Source organism: Pleuronectes platessa, chromosome 7 (genome assembly GCF_947347685.1).
Source record: "Pleuronectes platessa chromosome 7, fPlePla1.1, whole genome shotgun sequence".
NCBI lineage: Eukaryota > Metazoa > Chordata > Actinopteri > Pleuronectiformes > Pleuronectidae > Pleuronectes > Pleuronectes platessa.
Genome location: NC_070632.1, coordinates 2,880,872 through 2,897,306, shown reverse-complemented (window position 1 = coordinate 2,897,306; position 16,435 = coordinate 2,880,872). Strand labels below are relative to the sequence as shown.

The 16,435-nt window shown below is 43.7% G+C and overlaps 2 protein-coding genes across 2 annotated transcripts; both read left to right on the top strand.

Moving 5' to 3' along the window:
• Window positions 1-4,145: 4,145 nt before the first annotated feature.
• Window positions 4,146-9,744, top strand: LOC128444057 (ovochymase-2). Its single transcript, XM_053426350.1, is given in 14 exon segments — window positions 4,146-4,163; window positions 4,354-4,451; window positions 4,520-4,692; window positions 4,775-4,870; window positions 4,944-5,104; window positions 5,186-5,387; window positions 5,527-5,746; window positions 6,136-6,269; window positions 6,497-6,640; window positions 6,841-6,965; window positions 7,057-7,150; window positions 7,236-7,367; window positions 7,829-7,933; window positions 9,605-9,744. Coding segments are annotated over 14 exon segments (1,842 nt in total).
• A 709-nt stretch (window positions 9,745-10,453) lies between these two features.
• Window positions 10,454-16,306, top strand: LOC128444602 (NADH-cytochrome b5 reductase 2). Its single transcript, XM_053427154.1, has 9 exons — window positions 10,454-10,702; window positions 10,891-11,040; window positions 11,544-11,616; window positions 12,784-12,890; window positions 13,075-13,204; window positions 13,328-13,411; window positions 13,930-14,015; window positions 14,117-14,216; window positions 15,901-16,306. Exons 1-9 carry the CDS (start codon window positions 10,688-10,690, stop codon window positions 16,071-16,073), a joined length of 918 nt encoding a protein of 305 aa, XP_053283129.1. The 5' UTR covers window positions 10,454-10,687; the 3' UTR covers window positions 16,074-16,306.
• The last annotated feature ends 129 nt before the right edge of the window (window positions 16,307-16,435 follow it).

Below are 16,435 nucleotides of genomic sequence, written 5' to 3'. Positions count from 1 at the left end.
GAAATAACCTCAGAGTGAACTCGGCTCCGAAAGATACGCGTCGATCCTTTGATTCAAAGGAAACAGGTTTTCAAATCTTGAGTATTTCCGTATCAAATCTTATTTAAAGGAATAGTTTGGACTTTGGGAAACACAGATGTGCTTCTTTGCTGAGTGTCGGAGGAAATGTTCTGCTTCACCTTTTCTGTCCAGAAACACAAATTGTATAAATCTGTTTTTTTGACACACATTTTCTAACTTTGGCAGAAAACATTGCATTCATGTAAAGCTCATATTAAAGTTTAACTAAATATATTTTTCCGGGTCTTTAACAACATATGTCTATCAAATCTTTTCCATCAGGCTTTTGTTGGACTAATTCCATTTTGTCGTTACAATCATTTAAAAACACACATTTTGCATAAACTCATCATAATCAATGAAGTAGAAATGTGACCCGTCTGTTTCAGAGTGGACGACCTGTGTATTAATAACATCCGAGTGTGAGTGGTGGCTTTGTTTGTGGATTATCATTTATCTTTAACTTTTCCAGCTTCTTCTTCTTCTTCTTTTCTTTTCCTCTTCGTCCGTGGCCGACTCTTCACGGAGCCGTTCTGCTCAGGCCGAGGTTGTGGTCGATTTTCAGACATTTTAAAATCTGCGTGGTTCTGGACGTCTGCTCTTGTTTCATCGCAACGTTAAAAAAAAAACACGCCGGGCCACGATGTCGAGTTTCTCGTCACAGTCATGCGTCGGTTTGAAACTCAAATAAAAAAAAAAACAATAAATCAATGGTGCCTTTTGTTTGTAAACCAAAAAGAAGGAATAAACAGATTAATCCTCTTCCTGTTTGACACGTTTGATTTCTTTTAAGAGTCTTTAAATCGTTGCTCGGTGAAGAGGGAGGACGATTCGTCTCAGTCGGCCTCGCTGACCCGTTTCCTGTGGAGCGTAACAGATCTGCATCAGGGAGCCAGATTCAAGTGGAGGCTGCTGAACGGCTCCATTAACATTTAATGCTGTCAATCAGGATAATGTTCAAATGCATGAATGGAAGTGACTTCAAGGCTCAATTGAGATTTCCTCAACTTCAACCTGTTGAAAATCGGCTCATTTCTTTATTCAAATCTAAAACTTCATGGTATTAAAAACCAGGGACGATCAGATGACACCAGGTGAAGTTAGAGGTTCACTAGAAAGAGTCTGTTCTCTGATCTGTGGCCCTCGACTCTGGAGATCACGTCTGGAGCCAGTTTCACATGAGAGAGGTTTTGGTTTCTCACTGTTTGTGAAGAAGGTCGAGAGACGAGGGCCGTGGAAGGTTCCTCCTACGACATCAGAACAGATTCAAGAACTAAAAGAAAACCAGCATCAATGAAGGTTTATTGGGGAAAAATACATAAATCTTGTGTGGTTAACAATAAAAAAATACTAATATGATGAATTATGAGATTCTAAAATCGTTAAATACTAAGTCAAAGTTTAGGTTTTGTGTTTATTATATTTGACTCCGTACATCAGTTATATTACTGGTAGTAAATTTGACTTAAACTGGGTCCCACAGATTTAAACTCAAAATTACTTTTAAGGGCAGTTGATCTGCTGCTGCACATTATTAATAATAACTGGAGTTGTTGAGCACATCTGGAACATTTTAAATCCGCGTGAAACACTTCACTCTTCTTCAGTGCCGTGTGGGGGGGGCGACCTCCGGGATGTGACCCCGCCTCTCGCCCGGTGTCACCTGGGATTGGCTCCTCCCCCTCCGAGACCCGTAAAGGACCAGCGGTATGAAAAGGTTTGTTTGTATGTTGTTACAGAACGGATTTTAAGGGGTCAAAGGTCAAGGTCACTGTGACATCACACACACACACACACACACACACACTGTTTCTCTGCTGCATCACACACTGAACACGGTTGCCCCGGTGATGGATTCCCTTTTGTTTTTCATGCTTTTCTGTGCAACGCCTGGCAACAGCAGCGTTGGCAACTGTGGCCCCGGCAAACAGTGAGTCACAACCAACACACACACACACACACACACACACACACACACACACACACACACACACACACAAGGGATCTCGCACAACATCTAAACAGTCCAGGGTAATGAGCTGATAGTTTGTTTTAACGGTTTTGTTTCACTCCCTGATTTCTACAAAAAAGAATAAGAAGTTATATCATATCCACGTCCTTCAACAAACGTGTACAGACGAAGTTTGACTCATCAAAGCTGGATATTTATTTTTCAGGAGCAGAACTAGAAAGTTGAATATTGGAATTAAATCTGTTCCGAGGTCAGAATCACAGTTATGAGTCCTGTCAATCTCACCTTGTGATCTGCAGTGGTTGAGAAATTAACTTAAAAGTTAAAATAAAGACAAACGTGCAGAGGTACATGCACAATGTACAAGTAAAAGTAGATTACCTGTTTTGAAAGTATTAAAAGTACTTGCAGAGTGTTGTTAAATGGCTCAGTCTCACTTTGCTCTTGCTATTGATTACTTCAAAAATGAACAAAACTATGAATATGTAACAAAATGCATTGTAAAAAAAAATGTCTGCTGGTATATGTTGTGGAGAAGAATGTTAAAAGTACCTGAAAATGAATCCACTTAATTACAGATACCTGTATCTAATGTTATCTGCTGATCGTGGACTATGATCACAACAAGACTCCTCACATATTCTACCATCACTGACCATCAGTCATTGCTGCTCCCTTCATCTCTATCAGACGTTTTCTTATGTATAAATACTTTTTTAAATATGTTTTACTCTTGTTGAGGGTTAAGAACAGAGGATGCTGCACCCTGTTTTAGCCTTGTGAAATAATTTGTGATAATGGGCGACACAAATAAAATGGGATCGACAGAAACAAACACAAAGTGAGTTTCCTGCTCGTCTCTGTTTTCTGTTTCCATCTCGTGAAGCTTTGCCTCAAAGGTCACACTGACACACATCTGCCTCCAGGTTTTTCACAATGAGCTCCGTGACTCAGGGCGACGGTAACAGCACTGAACCTGACGCATGAAAACACAAAGAACTGGAAAGGAAATTCTTTAATGCAGAGTTCCCTCCATGCGACAGGTGAACGTTCTCCTGGAGACAAACTCACAACTGGTTTGATTTCTCCATCTCGACGTCAGCGTGTGCAGCAGAAGCAGTTTCTATCCTCCCCTGGATCTTTGTCTGCGTTTTACAACTGTTGTTGTTAAACAGCGACTGGGATGTTTGTGTCTTTGTGGTCTTTGTGGTGAGGTCACTGGTTTCTGTAGTTCACCCACCGACAGGCTCGTTAACCAGTATCTCCCCCCCAACACACACACACACACACGCTCACATCAGGTCTGCCTCTCCAGTCCGACCCTTGGTGAGTGTGCTTGTGTGTCTGTGTGTGTCTGTGTGATGAGGGCTGCTCTGCTCTCGCTCTGTTTCTGGTTCCTCTCTCTCGTCCCTGCAGCTCAAACAGGTAAGTTACAGATGTTTAAAAACACTGAGCAGAAGGAATGTGAGATGTTTCAGAGGTTCTTCTTCTTCTCGGCAGGTTTGAAATGTGGAGTTCCACAGGACTGGAGAACCACGGCCCGGTCTGTGAGGGTGGTGGGGGGGCGCGAGGCCACGGACGGATCCCACCCATGGCTGGTCAGTGCTCAATCACACTCTGTCTCCTCTGGTTCTTCATCACGGCTCCTCTTTGGTCTCGTCCTTGAAGACGCCTGAAGGGTGACAGTGTTTTATTTTAGGATTCTTTTAATAACTTTTAAAGCTCAGCACAGTTTGGCTTTGAGTTTTCTTATGGAGCTACTATCTCCCTGTCGGCTCCAAGTTAACAGGAGGGCAGCTGTGGTTCGGGGGGGGGGGAGAGCGGGTCATGCTGAAGTGTCCTTGAGCAAGATGCTGAACCTCAAATCGACCCTGACGGCTGTGTGACAGTGTGTGAGTGACGTGTGATAAGGAAAGTAGAGAAAAGTGCTTTAAGTGTCTTTAATAGAAAAGATCGATATGAATACAAACCATTTACTGATGATTGCAAAAAAAATGAGGCCAAAACATTTAGTTTTTGCAGTAGTGATGTGTGTAGTAATTAAAATGACAGAAACCAATTTATTTGATGTTTATTTAGACTTTTTAGTTTGGTTCATGTCCCATCTGCCAACATGGAGGTGGCTGGACATGTGACCTACACTAAAAGCAGCCACTAGGGGGCGATCCAGGTGGTTTGGCTTCATGTTCAGGGAGCTGTCATGTGATCCATCTCTATGAACAACATGATTGGTTGCTGTCCTGGCTTCAGACTTCACTTCCTGCTTCACTTCCTGCGTCACTTCCTGCTTCACTTCCTGCTTCACTTCCTGCTTCCCTCAGGTCTCCCTGCGGCTCCGAGGCTCTCACTTCTGTGGCGGCTCCATCCTGACGCAGCGCTGGATCCTGACGGCCGCTCACTGCTTCTCCTCGGTCTCCAGGTTCTGCTCCTCTTCACCTTCATCACTTCCCCCGACCGCTCCAACACTAACACACTGATTCTGCTCAGGGAGTTCCTCAGGGGCGTGAGCGTGGCCGTGGGGGAGTTCGACCGCACGGTGGACGATGAAGAGGAGCAGGTCCTGGGGGTGAAGAGCGTCTCCCTGCACGAGAAGTTCCATCATGCCTTGCCCATGAGCCACGACGTAGCTCTGGTGGAGTTGGACCAGCACATCCGGCTCGGCAGGTTCTCACTCGGACCAGTAGTTTGATCAAATGTGGTGAAAGCAGGTCAGTGATGGACGATGTGTGACTTTCACCACAGGGATCCGAGTGCAGCCGATCTGTTTACCTTTACCTGATGAGAACATCCCCCCCCGGACCAGGTGCATTGTGGGTGGATGGGGCAGGACAAAGGAAAGTAAGTCGTTTTCTCACTTGCACCAGATTCTGTCAAAGCAGAAAGGAACCACTCTTCTTCTGTGGTTTCCCAGGAGGTCGACTTCCTGCGGTGCTGAGAGAGGTCCAGTTGGACTTGGTGGATCCGGCCAAGTGTCAATACGTCCTGCAGACGCTCCGAGGGCCGGTCCGACCTCGGGCCGCCATGACGGTTGTGTGTGCCGGGCCGGAGAGAGGAGGGAGGGACGCCTGTCAGGTAGAACTCCACCGACACCCCCGATGCTTCATCTGAAAACACACAGATCTGTCATCACGTCCCATCTTCACGTCCCTGCAGGGCGACTCCGGGGGCCCTCTGGTATGTCCTGCAGGGCCCGGCGGGGGTCACATGGTGGCGCTGGGCGTGACCTCCTGGGGTAAAGGGTGTGGGCGGAGCTGGGGCAACAACAGCATCCGCCCCCCCTCCAGGAGAGGCTCCCCGGGGGTCTTCACCGACGTGCGGCTGCTGCTGCCCTGGATCAAACGTGAGCTGCGACACGGTGAGTTTTCAGTTCCACTAAGAGGCCGCCTGTTGCATCATGGGAAATGTAGTCTGCATTAAGAGTAATGTTATATAAACAGTTTGTTCATTGTTTAAGTTTAAATAAAGATTGTATTTGTTCTTCAGCTGACGAGCAGCAGCAGAGAAAGAATTTATCAGGTGAGTTATCACAGCCACAGTTATTCATCTATATTTCATAATGTGCACGTGTTCTTCTGATGTACTGTGTGTGTCTGTGTGTGTGACTGTGTGTGTGTACACATCAGGACTCTGCAGTGTGAGCGATGGGCCTGTGATTGACAGCGAGGGCGTCATCAGAAACCCCGCCCTCCCTGGTGATGGCTATGACAACAACGAGTGAGTGACATCATAACTTTGTGTGAAAGTCGTAAAACACTTATTTGGTTTTTAATATTTGCTTTTGGCTCTTTGTATAAATACAACGCACAAAGATCAATGTGTACTTTTTGATTCAGTGATCACATGTGTATATTATTTTGTAGAATGTTAATAATACTATTTAATAACAATAATATATTTTATCTATACAGCACCTTTCACATATTAAATGCAGCAACAGCTTAAAAGGATTGTGTAATAACCAGATGAATTGTGTGTGTGTGTGTGTGTGTGTGTGTGTGTGTGTGTGTGTGTGTGTGTGTGTGTGTGTGTGTGTGTGTGTGTGTGTGTGTGTGTGTGTGTGTGTGTGTGTGTGTGTGTGTGTGTGTGTGTGTGTGTGTGTCCAGGTTGTGTGTGTGGAGGATCACTGCCCCCCCAGGTCACTCCCTCTTGTTGGAGCTTGAGCTCTTGGATCTGGAGAATGAGTCCAACTGTCGCTACGATCGACTCACTGTGTCAGCAGGGAGCCACAGGCCTGTAGGTGAGGTTCACACACACACACACACACACAGACACACACACACACACACCATCAGGTTTGATCATGTAGGGATTTATCAGGGAGCGACAGAACCAAACTCCCAAAACCTAAAAATCTGCTTCTAACTACAAACCAATAGATTTCCACACACGTGAAAAAAAACTACATCGTTTCCTTGTTTGTTGTTGTTTGTATTTGTATTTGTTTGAGTTATTATTATTTTACAGGTATATTCTGCGGACGTGCCCCACACAGCCCTCTTCTCCTGAGTCTCTCCCAGAATGCAACACTTCTCTTCTCCTCAGACGTTAGCAGAACAGGAAGTGGCTTCGTCCTGAGGCATCGTGCTGTCCAGGGACGCCCTGATCCTGGTGGGAAACACTAAACAGACACACACACAGACACACACACACAGACACACACACACACACACACACACACAAACAAACTGTGTGTACGTACATACTGTATAGTTAGTTGTTGGTGCGTCACAAAGGAACCATGGGGATGGTGCAGGTGTTCAATAACATATTGTGTGTGTGTGTGTGTGTTTGTGTGTACTCAAAATCAGGTTGCGGGACAATTGTTCTCGTTGAAGATCAGACTGTTGTCCAAACCCCAAATTACCCACAATCCTACAGTGATGACTGCGTGGTCCGCTGGGTGGTGTACGCTCCCCGGGGTCACGTTGTTAAGGTGACGTGTGTGAGACTCTCAACACAACGCTGACACGTGATGATGTCACAAAGTGGTCGTGGATGAAAAGCTGATGATTGTTGTGTTTCAGGTTCATTTCACCGACGTGGAGCTCGAGGAGTCGGACAGATGTTTGTACGACTCCCTCACCGTCCTGGCAGATGTGGAGCGAACGGAGGAGATAGGTGGGACGGACGCTTCAGGCTCATTCTGTTGTTTCATTGTGTTGTGTTTATAGGCCATGATCACTCTGTTGTGTGCTTTGTGTAGCGGTGCTGTGCGGTCGCACTGTTCCTCCTCCGGTTCTGTCCTTCCACAACGTCATGGTGCTGCAGTTCAGCTCAGACAGCAGCATCACACACAGAGGCTTCAGGGCCACGCTGTCATTCATCAGCCGTGCAGGTGTGTGTCTGTGTGGGTCTGTCTGTGTGTGTGTGTGTGTGTGTCTGATGTGTCTCAGTGGGACATAAGAAAAGAGCCTGAAGCAGCACGTCACTGGTTCGAATCCCAGTTTCTCACGCCCTCAGATATTAAAAGTTCTGCATCTACAAGACGCAATATACACATGAACAGTAGGGGGCAGTATTGGGATGTGACAGGGAGGACACATCTTTAACATGAGTCATGAATCATAAATATAAATGAATAGCTGGAGGCCGATTGGCACCAGTTCAGATATAGAAGGTCACCATGTTTATTGTTCAGATGGAAACGAGCGGTGAAGAAGCAGATTAGACTCCAGCCTCCGGCGGCATATCAACAATTTTTAATTGTGATTAAAACAAACTATAGGGCAGCCATTTTAAAAGCACAGAAATATATATTGAATATGAAGATGAATGAGCTCTCCTCTGTCGGTGCAGACCTCCACCGCGCAGACAGCAGAGCTGGAGTCCAGGCACCAGGAGACATGAGGACACTTCACCGACATCATGTGACCGTTCACCAGCAGCACGGAGCCTCTCATGGTTTGATGATTCTCTCTTTTATCTTTTCTTTCTCTTTAGTATTTTAATGTGTTGATTTGAGGTTTGCTGGTTTGGAAATAAAGAAGCAACAAGAGTCCAGAGTGAGTGAGAGAGGAAGAGGAAGTTCAGCTGCTGAATTAGAGAATCAAGGTTATTAAGGTAAAAGAAAAATAAACTGTTTCTAATTCACCGAACAGCAGAACAGAAATATCAGTTTGTCTTTTAGTGTATTTAGCACCAGTGGTTTTAGGAGGCCAAGCATCTGCCTGACTGGTATTTAGAGAGTTAATGGGACATGTAACACTGGAGTTAAAACTGAGACCAGCTCGACAATATATCAACACTAGAACAACACATGACCCTGGAAAGATTTGACTTTAAAACTATTATTACTTCTGTCACTTTGTTGGATTCAACTTTTAGATTATGTTGTGTCTCTTCTGTCTCTTCTATCTCTATCTCAGTGTTTTCTAAATACTGAAGAGCAAGTTGTTCCATAAATGACACAAAGATGAAACTCACCTTCACTGCAATCATATAATTCTGCATTGGAGAGCTGTGTGTCTGTGTGTGTGTGTCTCTGTGTGTGTCTGTGTGTGTGCGTGCGTGCGTGTGTGTGTGTCTCCAGGGTTCACCTTCACCACACCCTGCTTCTTTGTTGAAGAGTTTCTTTGAGACTCTTGTTTGATTTTGCTCTTTGAAGTTTTAAGATAAATATATGAACTGTTTGTGTTACTGATTGTTTTTCTAACAGGTGAAGTGACGGTTTGTTTCTACAGTATGAAGATTCCTGTATTCAGAAATAAAGCAACTCCCTCAAAACCTGTTGAGTTTAAAATGTTCTAAAGGAACTTACAGTGTAAAAAACACTGAAGACCCCCCCCCCCCCCCTCTGTTACAGTAGAAGTAACGGTAGAATAAGCAAAAGTAGTAAAAACAATTAAAGAACAACATTTATTTAAGCCCAAAGAAATAACATAAGCATGACTTTCACATAAAAAGTAACTTTAGAATTAACAAAATGACATTAGCTTGGAAAGTAATGTTACTATAGAACTTCACTCAAAGAGTAACATTAGCATAGAAAACAAAAGTAACTTTAGCATTAAATAAAACTTCCGGATTATGTTCACAGCTTCAAAGCTGATGAGTTTTGTGTATTATCCTCATTACATCATGTCTGTCAGTTTTATTGTTTATCACAATAATAAACCTGACACTAAAATCCCCTGTTCAGGTCCATGTTTAACCTCAATTTGTGTTTACAGGCAAAATCTAAAACTCCAAAACGTTTCAATACAGATACAAGAAACTTAACAAAACAAATTTTTTAATTTTAAAACTTAAAAAAGGAATATAGTCATGTTCATTCTAAAGCCACCAGTGAAAATAACATTTAAATAATAAATAGACAGACTTCAACTCTCAATGGGAAACTGTTAACATGGCGTCCTCTAGTGGCAGATTGCAGAACATAAAAGTTCGTTTTTTTATGAATACACTTTGAATTATATTCTCATTCATGTGACTGTATCACAACTTTAAATGGAAAGTCATGAATGAAAATATAACAGTGAAGAGCAGGTTTCCTCCTCCTTCAGTGACTTTGAACCTTCTCTATCCCGTCTTGATGTTCTTCAGATATTAACTGACAGGTCGTCTCTGTTTCAGTGAACCTGGATGAATCTGACTCACAGTCCAGGAGCAGATCTGAGTCCTACCGGGATGAAGAGGATCCCAGTCTTCATCATCTGGACCTGAGCTCAGATGACGAAGACTCCAGTGGAGAATCCTCAGGGACCGTGTTGTAACGTGATGAAGGGTGAAGGCCTCTGGACACAGAACATCTCAAACAGTGGAATCACATGTTGTGAAATGAGCTCTGATGAAGATGAAGGTCGATCACTAAAGATGCTGGGGAATAGAAATGCAAGAGCTTGGTCAATTTCTTTTATTTCATATTGTGGTGGAACAGGATTGTTTGTAAAATAGCGCCATCACCAGGTCAAATGTTTCATGTTTCTTTTACAGTGTGTAATTTGTTACTTTAACTAAATACCTTTGGAGTCGTTGTCCTGAAATGACTCTAATAAATCTCTATATTCTCAGAAGAGGTTAAGTTACTGATTAACTGGATTTTACACTAGGTCCCTTATTAAAATACTTGTACTATAAGTTCTCACAACTTTGAAAAGACACAACCATTTCCTCTATGCACCGAATATTTGAAATGAATAAAGTATTTTCTCTCAACAGCCTCAGAGTTTATGTAATGAGTGTGTGTGAGTGTCTGTCTCCCCCCCTCTCTCTCTCCCTCTCCCTCCCTCCTCCCCTCGTGCTGTGGTGTGATTCCCAGACTCTGCACCTCCTCTGTTCTACATAGTACCACAATCACATCTGACCTCTGATTGGTGCTTTGGAGTGCGTGTCACCCTTTCCCCCAGTGGACAGCCACGCCCCCTTCAGAGGCCCTTCACTCTCTCTCTCTCTCTATCTGTGTGTGTCTTTGTGTGTGTGTGTGTGTGTGTGTGTGTGTGTGTGTGTGTGTGTGTGTGTGTGTGTGTGTGTGTGTGTGTGTGTGTGTGTGTGTGTGTGTGTGTGTGTGTGTGTGTGTGTGTGTGTGTGTGTGTGTGTGTGTGTGTGTGTGTGTGTGTGTGTGTGAGCGAGAGAGAGAGTAAAGTCTATCATTAGTGTAACTGTGCAGACTCTGATCTCAGGCAGCTGTGAGGAGAAGACAAACTTTATCTTCAAACTATGGATCAGGACTTGGTGAGAATTGAATTTCACATTATTCATCTTTTTAATCACAAACTTTCATTCCTCTGTATCTTTCTCTGAACCTGAAAGTTTTCAGCTGTCACTCACAGTTATTACCAATCTGATTTGCTTTATTTAATCATGGAGCGTGTCAAACTGTGAGTCAAGTGTCCACATTGTCCCCGGTGCTTGTCCCACAGCTGGTCCCGGCGGCGGTGGCTGTCTCGGTGGTGCTGGTGACGGTGGTGATCTTCCTGCTGAGAGGTTCTGCAGGAGAGAAGAAGCAGCAGCAGCCGGTGACTCTTCAGGATCCTATGGTCAAATATTCACTTCCCCTGGTGGAGAAACAGGTGAACTGCTCACGGCCTCGTGCACTTTGCAAACAAATCGTCCTGCGTCAAGAAATCACTCAAACACACTTTAATAATAACAATAATTTTTCATGATAAAGTACAAATGGTCAAATTTAAACCTGGAAACTCTCACAAGCTACTGTCTCATGAACACAACACATTCACACTCGTGTTTACACTCACCTTAGTGTTTGAAAATGTGATGATGAAGCCTCAGGAGTTGTGTACGTAGGAAACTGGACATGCTTGTGTTTCAAGTATCTTCACATTAATGTTTAAGTCTATATGTCAACTGGTCTGAAGCTAAAATCTATGTGTGAATCTTTCAGAGGCTGATTGTCAAAATCTCCCTTTAGAAAGTGTTTCACTCTTAAAAACTCCTGATGGGAGAAAAGTTCTTTGACTTTGTCCAAAATGCTCCTGAACTCTTAAATGCTGACCTGTAAGGATGTTACTGAATGTGTTTATGTTGTGTGTTTATGTTGTGTGTCCTTGTGTAGGAAATCAGTCATGACACAAAGAAGTTTCGCTTCGGCCTTCCCTCTGCTGCTCATATCCTTGGACTTCCAGTAGGTACTGGACCTCGACTCTTCTTGTCTCTTCTTGTCTCTTCTTGTCTCTTCTTGTCTCTTCTTGTCCCTTCTCGTTTTTTCTTGTTCGTCCCTGGTTTCGTCAGGTGAAGTTTTTCACGACTCAAAAGATTCTCAGTCCTTCAGTGTGAAAAGTGACGAGCTGCACAGACGCACACTTTCAAGCTCTAGATCTTAAAGGGTCTCGTAAAGACAAACATCTTTCAGATTAACTGGCCTGGTTCTCTCTGGACCTTTGAGACGACCTGACGGTTCCTCCTGGTCTCACCTGGTCTCACCTGGTCTCACCCGATGTCATCCAGTGTCACCCGGTCTCACCTGGTCTCACCTGGTGTCACCTGGTCTCACCCGGTCTCACCTGGTCTCACCTGGCCTCCCCTGGTGTCACCCGGTCTCACTTGGTCTCACCCGGTCTCACCTGGTCTCACCCGGTGTCACCTGGTCTCACTTGGTCTCACCCGGTCTCACCTGGTCTCACCTGGTCTCACCTGGTCTCACCCGGTTTCACCCGGTGTCACCTGGTCTCACTTGGTCTCACCCGGTCTCACCTGGTCTCACCCAGTCTCACCCGGCCTCAACCGGTCTCACCCGGTCTCACCCGGTCTCACCCGGTCTCACCTGGCCTCACCTGGTCTCACCTGGTCTCACCCGGTCTCACCCGGTCTCACCCGGTCTCACCTGGCCTCACCTGGTCTCACCTGGTCTCACCCGGTCTCACCCGGTCTCACCTGGTTTCATCTGGTCTCACCTGGTCTCACCTGGTCTCACCTGGCCTCACCTGGTCTCACCCGGTCTCACCTGGTCTCACCTGGTCTCACCTCCACATTGTGGAACTCGCTGCCCTTTGACCTAAACTCTACTTTTATTTACACTGACTCATCATATTTATTTATTCATCTGATCTTATCTCATCCATTTTATTGCTCCTCTGCTTCAGAACTTTGTAACATCGTTAAGAAACTTTATCTATAAACTCTCTTATGATTTTGACAGTAACTGTTTTGCAACATATTTAAAACGATCTGTGACATTCAGGGAAAATATGATCTGAAATGTAAAAAGTCACAAACTGCTGTAAACACTGTGGAGAGTTTGTTAAACCAGTAAACAAACATGGAGACGTCCTGAAGCTTCGGTTCTTTCCCCTCAGGTCAACACGTGTACCTGTCGGCCAAGGTGAACGGCAGCCTGGTGGTCCGGGCCTACACTCCAGTGTCCAGCGACGAGGATCAGGGATACGTGGACCTGGTGGTGAAGGTAAAAAACATCACTGCCACCACTGCTGGTTAACTGGTTGGTTAACTGGTTGGTTGACTGGTTTTTTGTTCCTGCCGGGGGACGATCTGGATTCTCTGGACGTCCTGTGGAGGTCATTTCTGAAGATGTCTTCAAATCAACAAGTGGAGTTGAAACTAAAAGTGTTTGTGTAACTTCTCCCCAGGTTTACTTCAAGAACACTCACCCGTCCTTTCCAGACGGAGGGAAAATGTCCCAGTACCTGGACAACATGGCCGTCGGGGACAGCATGGACTTCAGAGGACCCAGTGGACTGCTGGTGTACAAGGGAAAAGGTATGAGACGAGTATTTAAAATCCTTCATGTATTTGAATACTCTACATGCATTTGCAGTTATTTTGCTCACCAGCAGATGTCACTGTGGTACCGTTTAACTCTCTCTCTCTCTTTTTTAAAAGGTCACTTTTCCATCCGACCCGATAAAAAGTCAGAGCCCAAGATTCGAAAGGTTAAACACGTCGGAATGATCGCTGGAGGAACAGGTGCTTTCATATTTACATCATTCTATTAAATAACTCTTTATTCTAATGAGATGGATTCATAGGCCGCCGCCCACATCAGCCATCTGATATTTAATTTATATCTAATTAATTTAAAATAGATACATGACAGCATCTAATAAACAGAATATGAAGTATAGGCACAGTTAATGATGTAGTAGTATTAGGGAATAGGATTCACTCAGCTGCTACCTTTACTTTAATACTTATTTACTTTTTCTCAAGAAGGAAAAATTAATCTACCACATTTTACTTTTAATTAGTTCTTCAGTAAATTGTTTGATTTCTTCCTCCCCTGCTATGATTCTCTTATGGTCCCACAGACTAATTCAACTGTGTCATTGCAGGTTTCCATCTATAATTGAAGTTTAACTTTCAGGAGCCAGTTGATGATGTTTTGTTCGGAGCCCCTCTGTCGATAATATAACTTTATTGCAAAATGACGAAAGGCCACATTTCACTGCCCCCCCATGACCAACTCCAGCGTTTCTCCATCACAGGAATCACTCCGATGCTGCAGCTCATTCGCAGGATCGCAGCCGACACCTCCGACGACACCAAGTGCTCCCTCATATTCGCCAACCAGGTTCGGATGTGTGCAGCGAATTGCTTTGGTGAAATCTAGAAAACACTCTGGAGAAATAACATCCTTCTCTCTCTCTCTCTCCCTCTCCCTCGTTCTCTCAGACTGAGAAGGACATCCTGCTGAGGGAGGAGCTGGAGGAGGTGAAGAAGAATCATCCGGACAAAGTGCAGCTCTGGTTCACGCTGGACAAACCTCCACAGGGTAAGAACATGTAACACGTATGACGCTGAACGACAGGACGCCCGCTGAGCGTCCATTCAATATAAGTTAGAGAATAAAAAAGTTCCCAACAAGCTGCTTATAAAACCAAATTCCAATTCACTACATCCAGATCGTTTTTTCAGTGGGTTGCAATATATAACTTCACCACTGGATTTCACTAAATCCAACATATCTGTGTTATATTTCTATGTATATAAATACTTCATGTGTAAATAATATCATGTGACTGAAGTTCATCCTATGAGAGGACAATAACATGATACTTCTTTTAATACAAACACAGGAGGAGGATAAGACGAGTTACATCACGTGAATCATTATGATCTCAACTTGATAACAAATACACAAAATTGATTTCTAGCTTCGTTGTAACTTGGTAAAATAGTTAATAATTAATTAAAGTAAATTCCAAACATTGTACAGTGAGACATTGTGTATTTCCTCTGATAACGTTGGATCTGGTATAAACCATGTTATCATCCAGGACGTCTATATTTATATATATATGAATATACATGTGAATATTAGTGCAGTGCCTACATGACGCTCAGTAAGTCTCAAAGCCCGGGTCCCTGGTTTCAACACTGAATATTCAGAGTGAGTGAAACTGAACAAAGACGTCGGAGGAGAATCCCGAGGACGGAGAAATCCTCCAGCTGAGTCTTACTGCGACTTAGAAACACGCTCGTGACTTCATTTGCATAATCCATAAAGTGAGAGAATCGAATGAGCATTAAATTGTTGCATCATCTCTGTGGTCGAGGACTTGAACGCCTCGTGTGTCGTTGCATCTTCTTTGAGCTGAACACGTCTTCTTCTTGATGATTATTCATTTGAAGACGACTTCGTTAGTTTCGTCATGATTCCTCGGCCTCGGAGGAAGCGATGATTATCTGTGGATGAAAGAACCAGTGGAACCAGTCGCTTCGTGCTTCTCACTGTTTAACGGCTTCGTTGAGACCAGCAGCTGAAATCTGACGTTTATCTTCCTCCTGACATCGAAACTCAAAGCTGATAATTTCATGAGCGATTAAATTCTCTCTGTGAATGAAAAACTCTGAGAGGAAGAGCAATTCAGCTTCTGTTCACATTTCACTGCCCTGACGCCGGGGACAGGAAGACAGAGTCAAAATAGTAGAAGGAGGATATGATTGATATTTCATCTTTAGAACGGAAGTAAAAAATCCAAGACAGATTTTTCTGGTGCATTAACTATAGATGCAGAAGTTTTAACTTTATATTTTCATATTTTCGTGCCTCTACGCTGGCGACAGTCACGAACTTGAGACATCGTGTTTCTTGGGAATTTCTTAAAGTGTGGTTCAAACTGAGACTGAAAGAAGAACTGACTAGGTTTGAGTGCTCAGGGGTCAAAGGTCAAGGTCGCTGGGACCTCACAAAACCAATTTTTATGCCAATTGACCGCAATGTCACAAAAATACGAGAATAAAGTGGTATCATTATCAGGAGTTTGAAAAGATTGTGTAAGAAACTGAGTCTAATGTGAAGACAGAACCACACAGACACAGGAAATTGTCTCTTTCATGGATATTCAATGGTTTTATTTTTTAAACCAGCCCAAATAATGTGCTTTATAATAAAGGGCCTTATAAATAAAGTTGCCTCTTCTCTTGTTCAAGCATCTCCGTGTTCTGTCTTCCAGACTGGAGCTACAGTTCAGGGTTTGTGAGCCAGGACATGATCAGGGAGCACCTCCCTGCTCCGTCCTCTGACGCCCTCGTCGTCCTGTGTGGTCCTCCGCCCATGATCCAGTACGCCTGCCTGCCCAACCTGGACAAGCTGGGACACAAGACAGAAAACATATTTTCTTACTAGTCCTCTCATTTCCTGTTTGGTCACAAATCACTGTATGAGCTGATGGTTTGATACAAACCAGTGCACTGTGTAGGATCTGTTTACGTCAGTGACACTAGAACAACCACTTGCCTTTAAAATCTCAGGACTGTGATATGATAAAAACTTTTATACAAGACAATAAAATCAAACTTTTCCTCTTTTTTTTGTAAGACAAAGATGAAATAAAGATGGAAAACAAAACCAAAGCTAAATGTTTAGTAGTTCTGGGTCTTTCTGTGATTATTCTAAAAAGTAATGACGATTCCTTATTTATTTATCTTCTCTTCACATCTTAAAAAAGTATTATTATCAGTATTATTATTATTATTATTAATCTGTAG

Bases quoted from the DNA above. Each gene is read 5' to 3' on its own strand.
- LOC128444602 (XM_053427154.1), top strand. The intron at 11,041-11,543 runs GTGAACTGCTCA...GTCCTTGTGTAG, and splicing joins TTCCCCTGGTGGAGAAACAG to GAAATCAGTCATGACACAAA. The intron at 11,617-12,783 runs GTACTGGACCTC...CTTTCCCCTCAG, and splicing joins TATCCTTGGACTTCCAGTAG to GTCAACACGTGTACCTGTCG.